The sequence below is a fragment of the Oryzias melastigma genome, linkage group LG4, assembly GCF_002922805.2.
Source record: "Oryzias melastigma strain HK-1 linkage group LG4, ASM292280v2, whole genome shotgun sequence".
Lineage (NCBI taxonomy): Eukaryota > Metazoa > Chordata > Actinopteri > Beloniformes > Adrianichthyidae > Oryzias > Oryzias melastigma.
Window position 1 is genome coordinate 5,096,555 of NC_050515.1, and position 15,696 is coordinate 5,112,250.

General features: G+C 44.4%; 1 protein-coding gene across 1 annotated transcript; it reads right to left on the reverse strand.

Annotated features, from left to right (window-relative positions):
- Window positions 1-659: 659 nt before the first annotated feature.
- On the reverse strand, window positions 660-13,826 carry map1sa (microtubule-associated protein 1Sa). The gene is made up of 7 exons (XM_024258922.2): window positions 13,610-13,826; window positions 10,002-10,103; window positions 8,461-8,543; window positions 8,239-8,379; window positions 3,160-6,118; window positions 2,873-3,093; window positions 660-2,801 (listed from the first exon to the last, which is right to left on the reverse strand). Exons 1-7 carry the CDS (start codon window positions 13,731-13,733, stop codon window positions 2,646-2,648), a joined length of 3,786 nt encoding a protein of 1,261 aa, XP_024114690.1. The 5' UTR covers window positions 13,734-13,826; the 3' UTR covers window positions 660-2,645.
- Between the last annotated feature and the right edge of the window lie 1,870 nt (window positions 13,827-15,696).

The window sequence follows — 15,696 nt, forward strand, 5'->3', positions numbered from 1 at the left end:
AAAGTCTTCCAGTTCTTTGAGACTTCTGGGATGTCTGTTACTCACTGCTCCGTTCAACTGTATCCATAGATTTTCAATGATGTTGAGTAATTGGGAAGGTCAATGCCAAACCTTCGGTTTCTTCCTCTTAATGTAAGACAGTGTGGATTCTGAGGTGTTTAGGATCATTATCCATTTGTAGAAGCCTTCCTCTCCAACTTTTTCACAGATTTCATCAAGTTAATCCATTCTTCCTTCTACTGGTAAAAATGTTTCCTGTGCTGCTGGTTGCAATACAAGCCCAAAGCATGATTGATCCACCCCATGCTTAGAGGTTCTTGTCAAACTCTGGACGCTTTCTTCTCCAAACGTTGCTCATTGCGGCCAAAAAGTTCCACTTTAACCTCGTCGGTCCACAGAACTTGTTTCCAAAATGCATCAGACGTGCTTATTCTGTATGTTCATTTGTGAACTTCAAACGTTGATTTTGTGGTGAGGATGTAGAAGAAGTTTTCTTCTGATGATTCTTCCAAAGGATCTGCAAATCTGTCCTCACTGCTTACAGGTTTTATCACGGTGACCTGACAGCCCATGAGCTGGGCTTCTGTCTATTTGCAGGATTTATATTTATTTGTTCTGAACACATGCAGGAAATGTACAAAAAAAAAACCACACAAAAGAAGCTGTTGAACAAGTGCTTTTATTTTGAAAGGGTGTCATTAGTGTTGCAATACACAAACGGTTGTGTGTCGGAATGTGGCTCAAGATGTAGCAGAAGAACATTTGAGCTCTGAAACCCTGAAGCTCGTCGGTGGTCAGAACCTCGAGAGAATGTTCAACTGCTTCTTTGAAAGACACGGCCTCAGATTAAGGAAGAGCGGGCGCGTGCACGGCGTTTATTCGTACAGTTTTCAGTCGAGTGGTTGGAAGGAACTTGGCTTCGGTCTGGGTTTTAGAAGGACACTTTGGAAGAAGTGAAAACAATAAATACCTTGAAATGATTCGTCCTGCAGCTTTAAAAGCTCTAACTAACTAACTAACTAACTCCCAGCATGCATTGCCTGCAGCATGAACAGCCTCGTGAGGCAGCGATCTGAAGATACTCTGGTTTCTGAAAATAAAATCAGAAGCAGACCGTTCAAACTTCCTGTACCCCTTCCAGGTTTCTACTTTACAGAGTCCTCCTGAAAGAAAAGACCAAACCTTTAACCCCTTAACACCTGAGTGACGTTTACATTTTTAAGTACATTTTCACGATAATTCCAGTAGTACTGTACATTATCGTGTTAACGGTTGAAAAGTTACAGTAAATCAGGATTATAAACACTGGAGCCCTGGTGTTAAAGGGTTAACTAATCATCGTCTTTTCTTTATCCTTTTCTCACCACGGTTAACAAAAAACCTCAATTATTCATTTTCAACTTGCTGAATTTTTCTCTGCATATTTAGTTTTTAGCGCACAGCATTTATTCTCCTTTTCAGCAATTGGATTTCTCCAGTTAATTTACTAATTAACCCTTTTTTCCAGTGTTATTATTATTATTATTATTAGGTTTATTTTCCGCTATTTTCCAACTTTAAAACATATTTAGTTATTCAGTCTTCATCGTTCTTTGACTTTTAAAGCATTTGTCCAATCTGGCTTCCTTATTGGACATTTCCTTTAGCTAATCCAGCATAAAAATAAAGCTTAAGCTTGTTTTCTCCAAGTAAATTAGTATTTTGTTACACAACATTTTTGCTGCCGTTCTTTTCACCGTTTCCTTCATCTGCAGGAACAAATGAAATCACTTCATCTTTGTTTTTCCTTCAAAAAAAATAAAATTCAACATTTCGGTGAATTATCTATTGCAAAACATGTTGCTTGTTTCAGCAGCTGCTTCATGTATTTGCTCGTTTTATTTAAGGAGGAATTAGAGGTTATAAGGAGTCAGATACTTTAGCTGTATGATAAACATAAAAACTCATTTTGGACTTCTCTTATCTGTTTTTTGTTTCGATGAATTGAGGCTTTCCTAAAAATGAGGAAACAATTAGGAGCCGTGATTGCAAACGTTCTGGATGTGCTAAGGGAAAACACCTCCGAGCTGTGGTTTTAGCGCCACAAAGCATCATGGTTAATGTCTGCTATACTGCAAACGCTCCGGTTCAGACAGAACCCAAATGCCAAAACTTCTGTTGTTGCTATGGTGACGTTCTGTCAGTTTCACTGCTCTCATAGAAATACTGTCTGGTTTGATTGAAACCTAAAAGGGGGCGGAGTCACAGCTATAGACAGTAAACTGGCTGGAGGATTGACGTCATTACAGTTAAAACTTCATCAAGAGGTAATGATTGACTCAAACCTGGACCGATAATAAAATTCACATTTAAAACAAAATAAAATAAAATAAAATAAAATAAGCCAGCCCTGAAACTAATAGCAGAGATTCAGACGAATGGATACGCAGAACACACCTGTCGTCAGGTGTTTCAGTCCGAATGTTTCAGAATCAGTCCGTGGAAGGAGGGGTCTGTACCTTTCAGCCCGGGTTTGCTCCGCTGTGCTGATCCAGAAGGCACTACGACGTCACGCAGGCGAGGGGAGAATTCAAGGTTTCTAATGAAGCATGCTCACTAAATAAAGAAACTCTCACCCCCCCTGCATGAGGGCAGCTGGGCGGGGCTCAGAACTCCACTTTGCATGCTGGGAAGGTTTCCTCCTGCATGGCCACGGTACTGTTGCTGCCCAGCACGGTGACCAGCAGCTGCTTCTGCTGCTCGTGGGTCTCCTGGTACCACTCGTGCATCGCCAGCGAGTCAAAGGTCGGGATGAGGGTCACCTGAGAGACGCAAGGAGGTCATGAGGAAACCAGCTGGAGGTCGACGGGAAGGTTAGGCGGGTTCTACCCACCTGGACGTCGGGCCAGCCGCCTTTAGCCTCCAGCAGCGCATCCAGGATGCTCCTCATGGACGCCTCCTTTACAGTATCGTCTCCACTGATGATGTAGTACGAGGAGCGCAGGCGCCTGAAGAAGTCCGAGTCCACGGTGGAGGAGGCGCAGGACGACGGCAGGTAGGCCAGGTCCACGTACACAACAGAACCCTCAGAACCAGCAGCCTTGGAACCTAGACCTGAAAAGGACTCGTCAGAGGAGCGTCGATGCAGACCGGCACGTAAAACTAAACCTCTGGACTCACCTGCAGATGCTGACTTTGCAGATCCGCCTCTGGATCCCCCGAGCAGATTGCGAGATGAGGGCCTGGTGTCGAGGGCGGGAGTCGCCTTGGACCCGGCAGAGGTGCTGGTTCTGGACCTGCTGCTCTGGACTGAAGACCCCCCTGAGGCAGTCCTCTGCAGCGGTTTCTTTTTGGCAGTCTTCAGGCTCTTGTCCGCCTCGGGGTCTGTCATACAGGCTCTGGGCTGGGGGGGCAGCGGGGGCAGGTCTTTGAGCGGGGCTGGCGGGGGGTTGTGGGAGGAAAGCTGCCCCGCCCTGGAGTGGTCATGTGACTGACCAGGATGGAAGAAGCTGCTGGAGTCATCGTCAGAGTCCAGATCTGCTGTAGTGGAGGGACAGTCTTCTGTGGCCGGCGGGACGTCCGAGTCCGTCGCCGTCAGGAGGGACTCGCTAACCGATGTGGGCGGGGTTTCTTGGCTGTCAGCGGAGGGGGCATCGCTGCTGCTCTGCTCCTGAGAGTTGTTGTTGTTGTTGTGAGGCGGCTCTGGGGAGACGTCGGCGGCGAGGCCGGGACTCACGTGCTGCTGCTGGCTCTCAGTCCTGGGGTGGTGGAACTCGCAGGGGGACACCAGGCACAGGTCCACATCATGCGGGACACCCGTCAGGTCGGAAACGCCGTGGATATGCTCCTCTGAGCTATTCCCGCAGCACCGCTTGAGGGCTGACTTGAGAGGCGGAGCACCGTCCCCGCTGCAGTCCGGGTCACTCGTGTGGCCGTTGGAGTAGACGGCGGGCGGCACTGCTTGTTCTGAAGACGCAGAGAGAGACTCGTCGACCTCTGTAGAGTGAGGCGAGCCGACCTCTGCGGGCATGGAGGTCATGGTGGGGGAGGAGTCCGGCATCAGGTCCCTGAGAGGGCTCAGGGTCAGAAGGGTGGAGTTTTCTGGCCCCTCCCTCAGGGAGCTCAGGTCCGACGTCCTGCAGGAACCCGCCTGGTTGTAATCCTCAAATCCCAGACTGGAGGCTCTGGCGTCAAAGCTGCTGTCCTCCCCAAAACCCTGGAAGTCCTCAGTGGAGGACTGGTGGAACGGGGTGTGCCCGGCGCTGTTGGGAGCCGAGTCTTTGTCTACTGAATTTGGGCTGACGTCACCTCTGGCTTGAGGTCCCTCTGCTGGCTGGTAGGGGGTAAGGTCAAAGTTCACACTAAGGTCACTTTTTGGTGTTTTGGCGAGAGCTGAGGAGGCCGACTGGAGCCTCTCGGGACTCTCAGCTGCTGACAGCTGGTTGCCGTTGGTCTGAGCTTCATCCTCCACAGACGCTGACGCTTTGGAAGAATCCTGCTCCTTTGAATCCAACTTTGTTTTTGTTGCTTTTTTTGGAAGAGTAATGTCCTTCTTCATGGTCCCACTCCGGCTGGAGCCCCTCTTCAGCTCGGCGCCTCCACTGGTCCTCTTCACCTCCTTACCTGCTGTCTTCGGGGGTTTCTTCTCCTCTGCTTTAACGTCCTTTTTGGCATCTTTTTTTGGTTCAGGTTTGACTTCTTTCTTTGGTTTTGTGTTTAAAAGGTCTTTTTTGGAAGCTTCTCTCTTCTTCTCTCTGACCTCGTCCTTCTTCACAGCGGGGAGGGGGCTCTTCTCGTCCTTCTTCACAGCGGGGAGGTTGCTCTTCTCGTCCTTCTTCTTCACATCTTTCTTCTCCTCCTTTGGGACGTTTTTGCTTGGAGGAAGCTTTTCAGCAGGTTTTGCAGGCTTGGGTCTTACATCTGCCTCTTTAGGTTTGGGTTCTGCTTCTGGTTTTTCTTTAGTTGCATTCTCGTGAACCACCTTGGACTTTCCTTTTGCGTCTTGTTTTATGACCTCCACTCGCCCGAGTTTTTCTCTCTGTAAGGCACTACCCGGTCTGGAGGACTTGAGGCTTTCCCGGCTCCCTGCGTGCTTTAGTGGCCTCTCGGACTTGAAGGCTTCGAGGTCCTTCTGACTCACAGAGGGATATTTGAGGAAGTCTAGATGTTTGAGCTTTTCAAGTCCTTCCAGGATTTTGGTCTGTGGCGTGCACCCGGGAAAAAGGACCCGGACGATCTTCTCCTGAGGACAGAACGGGTGCCACACCAACAAAGCACAAATGGAAACAAGGCACGATAGAGGCGGCTCTGAGGCGTTTGCATTGTTTGGCCAAAGCTGCATGAAGGCTTCCAGCTCCTTGCTGCCGCTGACAGGGTTCAGCACGTACATCTCCAGGCGGCCGACCCCCATCTTCTGAAACAAGACCACGGCGTCCACGCTCGCTCTGTCAGGCCGACTCAGCGGTTCGGGTTTGATTGACAGTCTCTTCAGGAGCTGCAGAGTCAAAGCCGCCTGGTCACAACTTCTCAGCTGCTGGAGATCCGGCTGGATGGACTCCAGACTCTCCGAGGCGTTGAGGAAAACCACGCCGACCTCTGGGGAGATCAAGTTCTTCATCCACTCCTCCTCGCTGTGAGACCCTGCAGCTTCCTCATCTTTCTCATGGACTTTCCTCAGCAGCAGCTTGTTCAGCCCGTGCAGATTGTCCACACCGACGTGAGTCAGGAGCACTGAGTCGATCCTGTCCAGGTGCCGGACGAGCTTCCAGAAGCAGGAGCGTGGATCAGAACCGCCATTCACCAGGATGTTGAAACCGTTCACAGCAAAGAAGGCCGAGTCGCCTCTTCCTCCAGGGAAGATGTAGCAGCAAGGTCGAGACAGCTTCAGGAACCCTACGGTGCTGGGGGGCTCCAGGAGGTCAAAGGGCGACTGGGGCTCCAGAGACTCAGACAGGTACTCGGTGAACTCTTGCAGGCCTTCCATCTCGGGGAGGGAGGGGGGCGGGTTTATCATGATGCTCATGAAGTCCTGCAGATTGTTTCTGCGCAGGCCGGAATCCGTCCACAGACCGAACTCTGGACCGCTGAGGGTGAGGGAGGCCTTTCTGGACGGGTCTGCAGAGCTCAGCAGCTCCCCCACCTGCCCACACAGAGGAATGACAGCCCTGTGTCAGTGTCAGCACACACAACGGTTCACCACTACAAAAGGAGACAACAGAGTTCACCAGTGTGCCGCGGGACATTAATGTGTCATGAGAGATGGTCAAGTATGCTGTAGAAAATTATTCCATTAATCTAATAGCTTTAAAAGTATTTACCATTTCTGTGTTCAACCAAACAGACCAACACTGAGCAGTTAGGAATCATAAAAGACTTTTATTTGTGTTAATTTGATTTCTATTCAAGACACTTTGATCAGAATAACTGTACCACAATTTATCTGATCGCTCTCATTTTGGGAAAAGTTTGATCCACTTTTATTCATTTACATCACAAATCTAACCAATCAGATCACTTCATGGTTCATAAAGTTCATGAAGTTGGATCAAAAATGACAATCAAAAACGGTGTTTAACGGTGCAGTTTCCCACAGGATTTGGTGTCAGAACACAGAAAAGTTCATAAGCTTAAAGACTTGAGTCTGTCTGGCTTCAGCACCACTGTTCACCACATCTCCCATGATGCATTGGGTTAATGTGACTTTGTGTTTGAGCACGAAAGAATGATCAACAACCAGAGATTCCAGTGTTTGGTCCAAGTCATCTCTCTAGACTGAAACATTTGGTTTCTAATAATGTCTTTCTACAACCTTTACAGAAAATTATTTTGGAAAATTATTGCAACTTTCAAGAAAAACAGCTGCAACTTGAAGCTTTGGTGTCATAACTATTACAAAAAATGTACGCCAGATCCTGGAGGAACTGTACATCATTAATAGAGTTTCTCTTTTTCCATGTTGCTGCTGTGTGGAGTGATCTTTGTCAAGGACAAAGTGGATCTTGATTCTGTGAACACTTTCACTCCTGTGATCTGGTGAACTACATCCTCTTTACATTAATCAAAGAAATCAAAGAATCAAATCAAAGAAATCTCATTGGTTTTAGTTTCAGCACTAAAGACCATTTGATCTGAGCGAAATTATCCGATTCCTTCCAATCCAGAGTTTGATTTCTTCATAAGAATGCTGTTTGGTTTTCCACATGAGGTGTTGCATAACCACACAGCGCTGGGGTTTACTAGACTGGACCCCCTCTGAAGGCGGACCTCGGCGCTGTTCACTTAAGCCTCGTTTCCACTGAGGTATGATACTTTAAGGAGTAGCACGGTACGGTCCAGTTAATTCTGGAGAATGTACCCACTCAGTTAAGCCTCACTTCCACAGAGTTTGTTTTCATGGCGAATGCGTGATGTAGACCGCTAGCGTGTCATTGCGTCGACTAAAAAAGCAACAACAATGGAGGTCATCCAGCAGCTCCTCTTTTTATTGTTTTATTTTTTGTACATTGTGTAGAACAGGAATTTGATGCTGTTTGAAAGAAGATTGCTGGCAACTAAGAAGAAAACCGCCGTAAAGAGGAAAACTGAATTGCTAGCTTAGCGCTACAATAGTTCTTGTAGAATTCTTCTCACAGTAGATGACCCATATAAAAAAAATTATGATTAAAACTGCATTTTTTAGTATTTTTTTTTAATTCAAATCAGGAGCAGATGAAAAGCGAATGCTAAAAAATGCTCAGACGAACGGGGCAGCTACTGAGATGAACGTGCCAAAGCCGTTTTAATTCTGAAGCATCCACTTGCAGACAAATAGATTTATTAACACCTTAATTTTCCTCATCTGAGTTGGTATCAGGCTCAAAACTGTACAGCTCCGATATTGTGCACCATTGCTTTGCTACGCTAATGTTAGCTTGCGGTTGTGAGAAGCTATAAACTAGCAAGAAAGAGTATAAACAAAAGCTTCATGGGATGCTGGCAGAGCTAACTTCCGTGCCTACAGTCCCACCCAGGAAACGACACAGGCTGTTTGATTTGGGCTAAAAACTGTATGATCATAATTAAAAGACCACTGGGAACTATTTTACAATAGGAAAAAATGTGTAGTTTGAGTGCGTCTTTAAGTCATGTGAGAGTACAGAACCCCTGGTGGGTCTAAAAGCAGCCTGAGTGTGCTGAATCTGACACCAATCACACAGTCCGGGGGGGAGTATGCTTCCGGGTTTGGTTGATCAGAGCAGCAGTAGGGATTGTGAAGCTTACCTCCTCGTCAGCAAAAATGTGAATAAAGTCGTTAAAGGAGAAGTAGCCCTGCTGCAACACGATATCGCCGCTGTCCTCCAGGCACTGACCGGCCAGAACCAGCAGTTTGTGGCGGGACGGGCTGCAAACCAGACGCCGAACCTAAAGGCGCACGGAAAGATGAGCATGAGACGCCCAGGAAGTGACCTCAGACTCGTGATGACATCAGCCGTTACTTCTCACCTCTAAGCAGACAAAGCTGTGAGCGGGATTCACCACGATCTGCGTGTCCAGGACGTCCCCACTGTGCTGCAGAGTCCGCTGGCCTGCAGGAGCAAACGCCACAGACAGCCGTCAACATCGGAGAGAAGAAACGCCCCTTTAGGGCAAGAGAGGTGAGGTCGAGTAGAACAGCCTCCAAAAAGCTCAGTCCAGACTGGGTCATGAGGTAAACCAAAGCTCCCTGTCTGCGCCTCATCGAGTTTGAATTCAATCAAGAATCCCTCTGATGTGTGTCACACTGTGAAGTATCCCTCCGTCCCCAGGAAATGTCCGGAAAAACCCAACATGTGTTCATGCGGGCGGATCAGCAGAGACTCAGCTGACAGAATCCACACAACCAGCTGTCTGTGACACACACACTAACTCATGAACACATTCTCTGAAGCTCTGTGAAGCTGAGCTTTCAGAGGACTGTCAGCCGTGCAGCAGAATCCCAGCAGTTCCAGTATTTGTGGTTCCTATCTGCTTCATCCTGCAGACACAGCTGTTAGCTCATGATGGTTGAACACTTTCAATATCTGCGATTAGTCTGAATTACTTTGAGGGAAGAGTGAAGACGTGTGAAGCGAAGACAGCCTTATCACTGAAAGCCTTTAGGAAATCTACAGCTGTGTGGTTCTTGCATCACTGATCTACATGCAGGATGTCCCGATCCGACCACGTGATCAAACATTGAGTCCAATCACGTGGTTGATGACTCCATCGATGTCGGATGTTGTCTCCCGATCAGTATCGGATATTTCAAATGTACTACTCCAGAGTAGGGCTGCCACGATTAGTCGACTAATCGACTATTAAAATAGTCGACTACTAATTTAATAGTCGATTAGATGTTACTTTATATTATATGGAGTCAGAGTGTAGTAAAGTTGAAAGTTATAATGGCATTATTCAATCTATTTTGGATAGTTTAGCTAATATTTCAGCTACATGCTAGCTATTTTGGCTAATTTTGTTTTTTTTTCAGGCTAGTTTGGAGTTTAGCAAATGTTTCAGCTGTATGCTAGCCGTTTTAGCTAACTTAGGCTTTTTTTGTTTGTTTTTTAGGCTAATTTGACATTTAATTAATATTTTAGCTGGCCTTTAGTTTCAGTGATTTTAGCTATCAATTTTAGCACCTTTAGCTATCACCACTAGCATCTTCAACTGTCAAATTCAGCTTACAGCATTCACACTAGCATTATCGCAGGTAATGCTATATATCTAAGATGTGTTCTTTACATCCAGTTTGCGCATGACCTGATTAGTCGACTAATCGGAAATTATAATCTGTGATTAGTCGACTATTAAAATAAGCGTTTGTAGCAGCACTACTCCAGATCAATACTCTAGAAGTCTAGGAACAGGAAGCAAGTCATTTTCTATGGGGGACCTTACACTTGCTCGGTCCAGTTCTCATGTACAGTCAAAGTGCTCGACCAAAAGCTGCCCCTGGCTCCCACCGCCTTGACTGATGCCTCATAGTCATCCCACAGGTGTGAGGAGGGGTCTTTGGTTCTCACCTGTAACATCTGCTGACAGGAACGCAGAGTGTCTGGAAACAAAAAGCTTCAGCTGCTGATCCAGAACAGAAACGTTCAGATCCACAGGCCAGCGACGCAAACCTGAAACACAAACACAGCCTGATTAACACAAATTACTCTGATTTACCCTTAAAGTGGCAGGGATAGGCTCCAGCAACCCAGAAAGGCATTAAGCAGGTTTGGGAAATAGATGGATGGACAGGGGGTAAGTGAAGTTCCTGAATTGAAATGTCCTCCCTTTGATTCTCTTGAAAGTCCACCTGCATTCACACTGAAGTGAACTGCACCAGAGATGATCGTTGAGAAGACCAGAGTTATCTTGTTCTATGGCACAGTTACAAATACTAATCTATCTCTGTTGACATGTGAGGGATAATGCCCGACGAGGTGTGCATTATCAGAAATGAATGGACAACGGTTGCTCCTGTAAAGTCCACACCCTGGAGCCAAACAGAATCGAGTATTTACCCGGACTACGGAATAAATAATAGATATTCCAGAGTTTCTCATTTATCCGTCTCTACCAGTCCGTATTCTTCTTCTCCACTGTTGCCCTTTGTTTGCTTAAAATAAGTCGAGATCATCTGCCCTCTTAGACTGAATCGATTAGGTAATGGTTTGATTTGACTTTTCACTCCTTTTAGACACTGGGCACATTTAGGCGATTTGAGACAACTTTGGTTTAGAATTGGTGCTTTGTAAAAGCATGAATCTCTCAGGCAGTTTAGTCCACTTCAGTCTTTGGTTGTGTGTTTAAGAGCGTCGTATGTGAAAGCAAACCAGACCAGATGAAGGGGGACAGGAGAGGAAGAGTCCTCTCGACTGTATGCAGTGATGATTATCAGAGTGACATAAAATGATAAAATGATAAATAAACACTCATATTATGATGTTTTCCTTTTGTCTTAAGAAATTATTTTATTGCTTAAAAAAGATTTTATATTAAGATTGTTGGTATATTTATATCTCCAAAAAATATATCCCATTTTAAGCAGCAATCCAACTGTTCTTATTTCTAGATCATTTTAACCTAAAAGTGAGACAAGAATGACACATTTTAAGATTCATTTCTCTTAAATATTGTGTCAATACTGTATGTGTTTACTTCAGTTTCCTTGAATCAAGAAAGACTGTTTTTTGAAACAAGACCACATTCACAATTAAAACTTTTGCTTAAAAATATTATGTACAGAAAAAAAATAACTTACAGAAAAGTTATTTTTAAGATCTAATAACTCAAGAATATATTTAAAACATATCTCCTCAAAACAAGTCCTTATATTTTACTGCAAACTGACTAGTTTAGTCTTAAATCAAGTGTAATAGGTTATTTAAATTAGACAAAATTACTTCATGATTTTTGTTGATGTGTTCATTTCATGCTTAAAAGTCCTCTGTGAGCAGACAGGAACATGATGCTAACGCACGCTTACAGCTAAAGGTCTGTTGACAGTATTTGTACTGCAATCTCCAGCACAACAATCTAATGGCAAAACTTGAGCAAAACATCCACATTTCTACACTATTTTAGAGGAAGCTGCATCTGTTGCTGTGCACGACCGCGGTCATTCTGACACACTGGTCTGCCTTTCATGCACACAGCAAACACACAACAGTGTGTTCGGATTACCACAGAACGACAAAAGGATTCAAAATAAAATCTCCGATTTAGAAGCAGATAGCAAGTTTTCAGGTTGAACTGAGCAGCTCTGATGTGATCACATGACCCGCAAGTCTATTTTTATTCACCCAAATTTAAAATGTTTCCGAGAATTTCTATTTTAAGTCACTTTTTGCGCTTTGAGAAGGGTTTAATGAACATTGGTGAGCTCAGCACAGTGAAGCTTGTGACACGAAAACGAAATAGGGAAGGAGCGTCTTTCAGGCTGAAGTCTTCAGGATTCACTGCAGACAAGTTCAGACTTGATCACAAACACCAGTGCGGAGATCGACCTGTCCTGGTTCTGGTTCCGCAGAAACCATCAATGAACGTGCGCCTCTTACCTCTGAAGGTAAGCTGATAGGACGACCAAAAAAAATGCTCGTACGTTTTACGAAGGTCCCTCATGATCCACGGATCAAACTTTTATGATTAAAACAAAAGGCATGTTGAAGAGATGTCCTCACTCCCTGACAGGTCAGAGGTCAAACTCTGATTCACAGTTGGAGCGGTGCGACGGTCGTGAGAATCGTACCTCTGTAACGGACAGGCTGTCACAAAAGAGGAGCAGCTGATGAAGATGACGATGATGCTAAGCCTCAAAGCAGCAAGTAAGTTTAAAATCCACTGCTCACACTGTACAGATCCATTCGTTTCAGCCAAAGTGACACCTCCTTGATTATTTTTTCCTTTCTATAGCAGATGAGCCACTTCCTCAGCAAACAGGAAGCTACTGATGTGTCGCAGTTCAACTTCCTCTGTGTGATGGAGCCTCAACAACCTTCTGATCTACAGCTCGTGTCCGTTTGAGGCCAACAGTCCCGCCCACAACTCAGAGGTGAATTTCTAATGGACTCCTGCCGCTCTGCAGAAACTATGTCCCAGAAAACAACACAGGTTTTTGATTTTTGGCTAATAAGACCATCATCATCATAATTAAAGGACCACTGAGGAGACATTTTAATAGATCATAAGACGGTCAGAGTGGGACTTTAAGAACTGTTGCCATCCTGGACCATGACCAGGAAGTTCCAAAGCTGTTTGAAAACACATCCAGGATTATGTTTGGTGCAATAAATGTTGCATTTGTTTAAACATAAGGTATCATCTGCAGACATTGTCAGTCTTGTGGCTGAACCTGTAATGTTCATCTCCAACTGTGATTGAAATTTGTCTTTTTAGTGCGTTCACAAGTGTAAAAAATCAATGCAATTCATCAAAATAGAAACGCATAGACATAAATATATTCTTCAGTTCATCCAGATCACGATCGGGAGGAAACACAACAAAAATTAAGGGGATTTGTGCTCCCAACATCTGTAGATAAACCATCACAAAAAGGGATAATAGAGAAGTGCAACATGCATAAAGTGGATCAATATAAACTTCTACGATCTAAAACGATTAAACACTTCTTGATGAGTTCAGCCACATATTGCATTCATTAAATGTTCAAAAGGGATTGCCATACTGATTCAGGATGGCACAATTGTGGCTTGTAATGTCAGTTTTACTATACAACATCCGGTAGAACAGATTTTCAAAATAAATATTAGGTAAAATAAATCAAATAATTCAACCCAGAAAGTAGTACTGGCCACAGCTCTGTCTACATTATCAGGGATTTCAGACCCCTGCTTTATGATGAAACCAGTTAGGAAACTTTTATCTTGAAGACATCTCTGAACAGGAAACAAAGCAAAAGCTTTAGAAAAAGCAGGCAGACATGCTGATAAAGATGAACGACTGTGTACTATTTTTTCATAAAACACGTGAGTGTATTTCACAACGTAAACATTTGAGTGTCTTATCGCGCAGGACTAAACAGAGGAATCAGTTCGGTCGGCTTTTATTGTGAAGGGCCCGTGAACTTCCTTCCATTAGTTCGGCAGTGGCTCGGTTCTGCTGCGTTCCAGCATTCACTCACCTGTCTCAACCTGCTTCAACAGCCGCTCCAGCTGGTTGGTGGTCTGCAGCGCTCCCACCACCACCAGAACTGAGTAATCAGGCCCAGAAGAACCGGGACCGCCGCCCCGCTCCGCCGCCATCATGGACTGTCCGCTCCTGACGTCATCAGGCCACACTGGGACAGGAGGCAGGACTTCTGGCTGCGAGGCCCGTGAAACAACCAATCAGGGACGAGATATGAGTGGAGCAACCCAATCACAGAATGAGCTTTTAGTACAGCTTCAACTTAATCAATATTCACAAAACTTTTTTGAACATCTAAACAAAAAATACGTTTGGATAATAATTACCTAGAAAACGATAACAGTCTAAAAATATAGTTCATTTTAAAGCTCAAAACGGGGGTTATTTGCTGCTAAATTCAATTGAATTGAACGTGAATAACGTCACAAAACGGATGTGGCGTCAGCTTTATCTTCAAGCCATTGACTGTAAAAATATTATTCTTATATACAGTCTATGCTTCAAGCATAGAAGTGGGACTGCTGTGAACGTGCACGTACATGCACGGGATGTCCCAGTGTTTCCAGGATCAACGGTGGTGACAAGCTTCTTTAAAGAAGCAACAGGAAGGGTGTTCAGTCTGTGGTCCTGGGTCGGTGCAGAGGGCCACTCTGACCTCCTAATCAGAACCGAGTTCTTTTGGTCATCAGGGGCTCAGTCCGTCGCTGTGTGGATGACCCGGTTCTGTTGTGGTGGTGAGTAGGCACTTGAGCATCTTAACGCAGTTATGGCTAAGTGTGGAATCTGTTGCCATGCCAACCAAATATCCTGTCCATATCCGAGTTCTTGAATGATCTCAGGATAATCTGATGTCCCGATCCAATATCAGCCTTTATCCTAAAACAATGAAATAAAATCATCACTCAGAGGAACAAAACATGAGACCCAAGGTAGCCTGCGTTTCCAAGGAAACGGCGGGGATGTTTTTACCTTAAAAACACTCAATTCCCACATTTGGACCATCGGTGCTGCCATGTTTATCCAGAGCAGACCTGTTCCTCTTTGACAGATGGGAAATGCCTCAATTTTAGGGAAATACTTTAGTCTGGAATTACGGTTGGTGAGACAGAAACACCACCCTTTAAATATTATTCACTCTTTGCTTTATTGGACAATAACTACTAGAAACAAATGGATCTAATTATCTGTATACAGGTCTGTGGCCCCTGCTGCTGCAGGAGGTGGAGGAATCTGTGCGTTTTTAGGCACAGATTCCATCAACTATTGGATTTTACAAAACAACTGCTGTGTATTTTTGCTGTAATATATTAAAACAACATTATTGTGCAGCTGCATGGTTTATTTTTGCATTTGCTCTTTTCTGATCCATTGTCACTCAAAAATGAACACAAAAGTGTCATACATGTCTGCGTCAGTCGTGTCTGGAAAGGTTTGTTTTGTTTCTTTTTTATTAAATGTTTGTGAAGATAATAACACCATGATGACCTCTAAGAGGGAACTCTGTTCTGTGGCAGGTCAGACTATAGTGGAGTTGCTGGTTTCCAGCTGCACTCCATGGACAGATTGATGTTATCTGATTTTAATGGGAAGATCACATGAAATGACGAGTTACCTGTAGAGTATTTGAGAAATATCCACACAGAAAAAGAAGAAATTACATGAGCAAATTATAAAACTGTCTCCAGTAAACCCAAATGCTGTCGTTGACTCACACGGTTCATTAGTGTGAACAGCTTCTGCTCGTCAAAATAACATGTTCACATTCTTCAATGCATCTGTTAAAGTTTTTATTATAAAGCAGCATTTCAATTTATTTTTATTTTCCAAAAGTCTCAAGTTCTTTTGTAATGGAATGCACACATTTTAGAATTGAACGAATTTGTGTAATCCATATGCAGAAATATTTCTGCCACACAGCATATATGTGTATTTGTGGTTTACATCAAATATTTTGTTTAGAATAACTCACACCAGCAGTTCTGTGTCTTATTTTTAAGTTTAGAAGTCATATATGTAATTTAATTACTTACAAGTAAATTAGGATTTATTTGTAACTTTTGGGACCGCCACATAAAACCACTG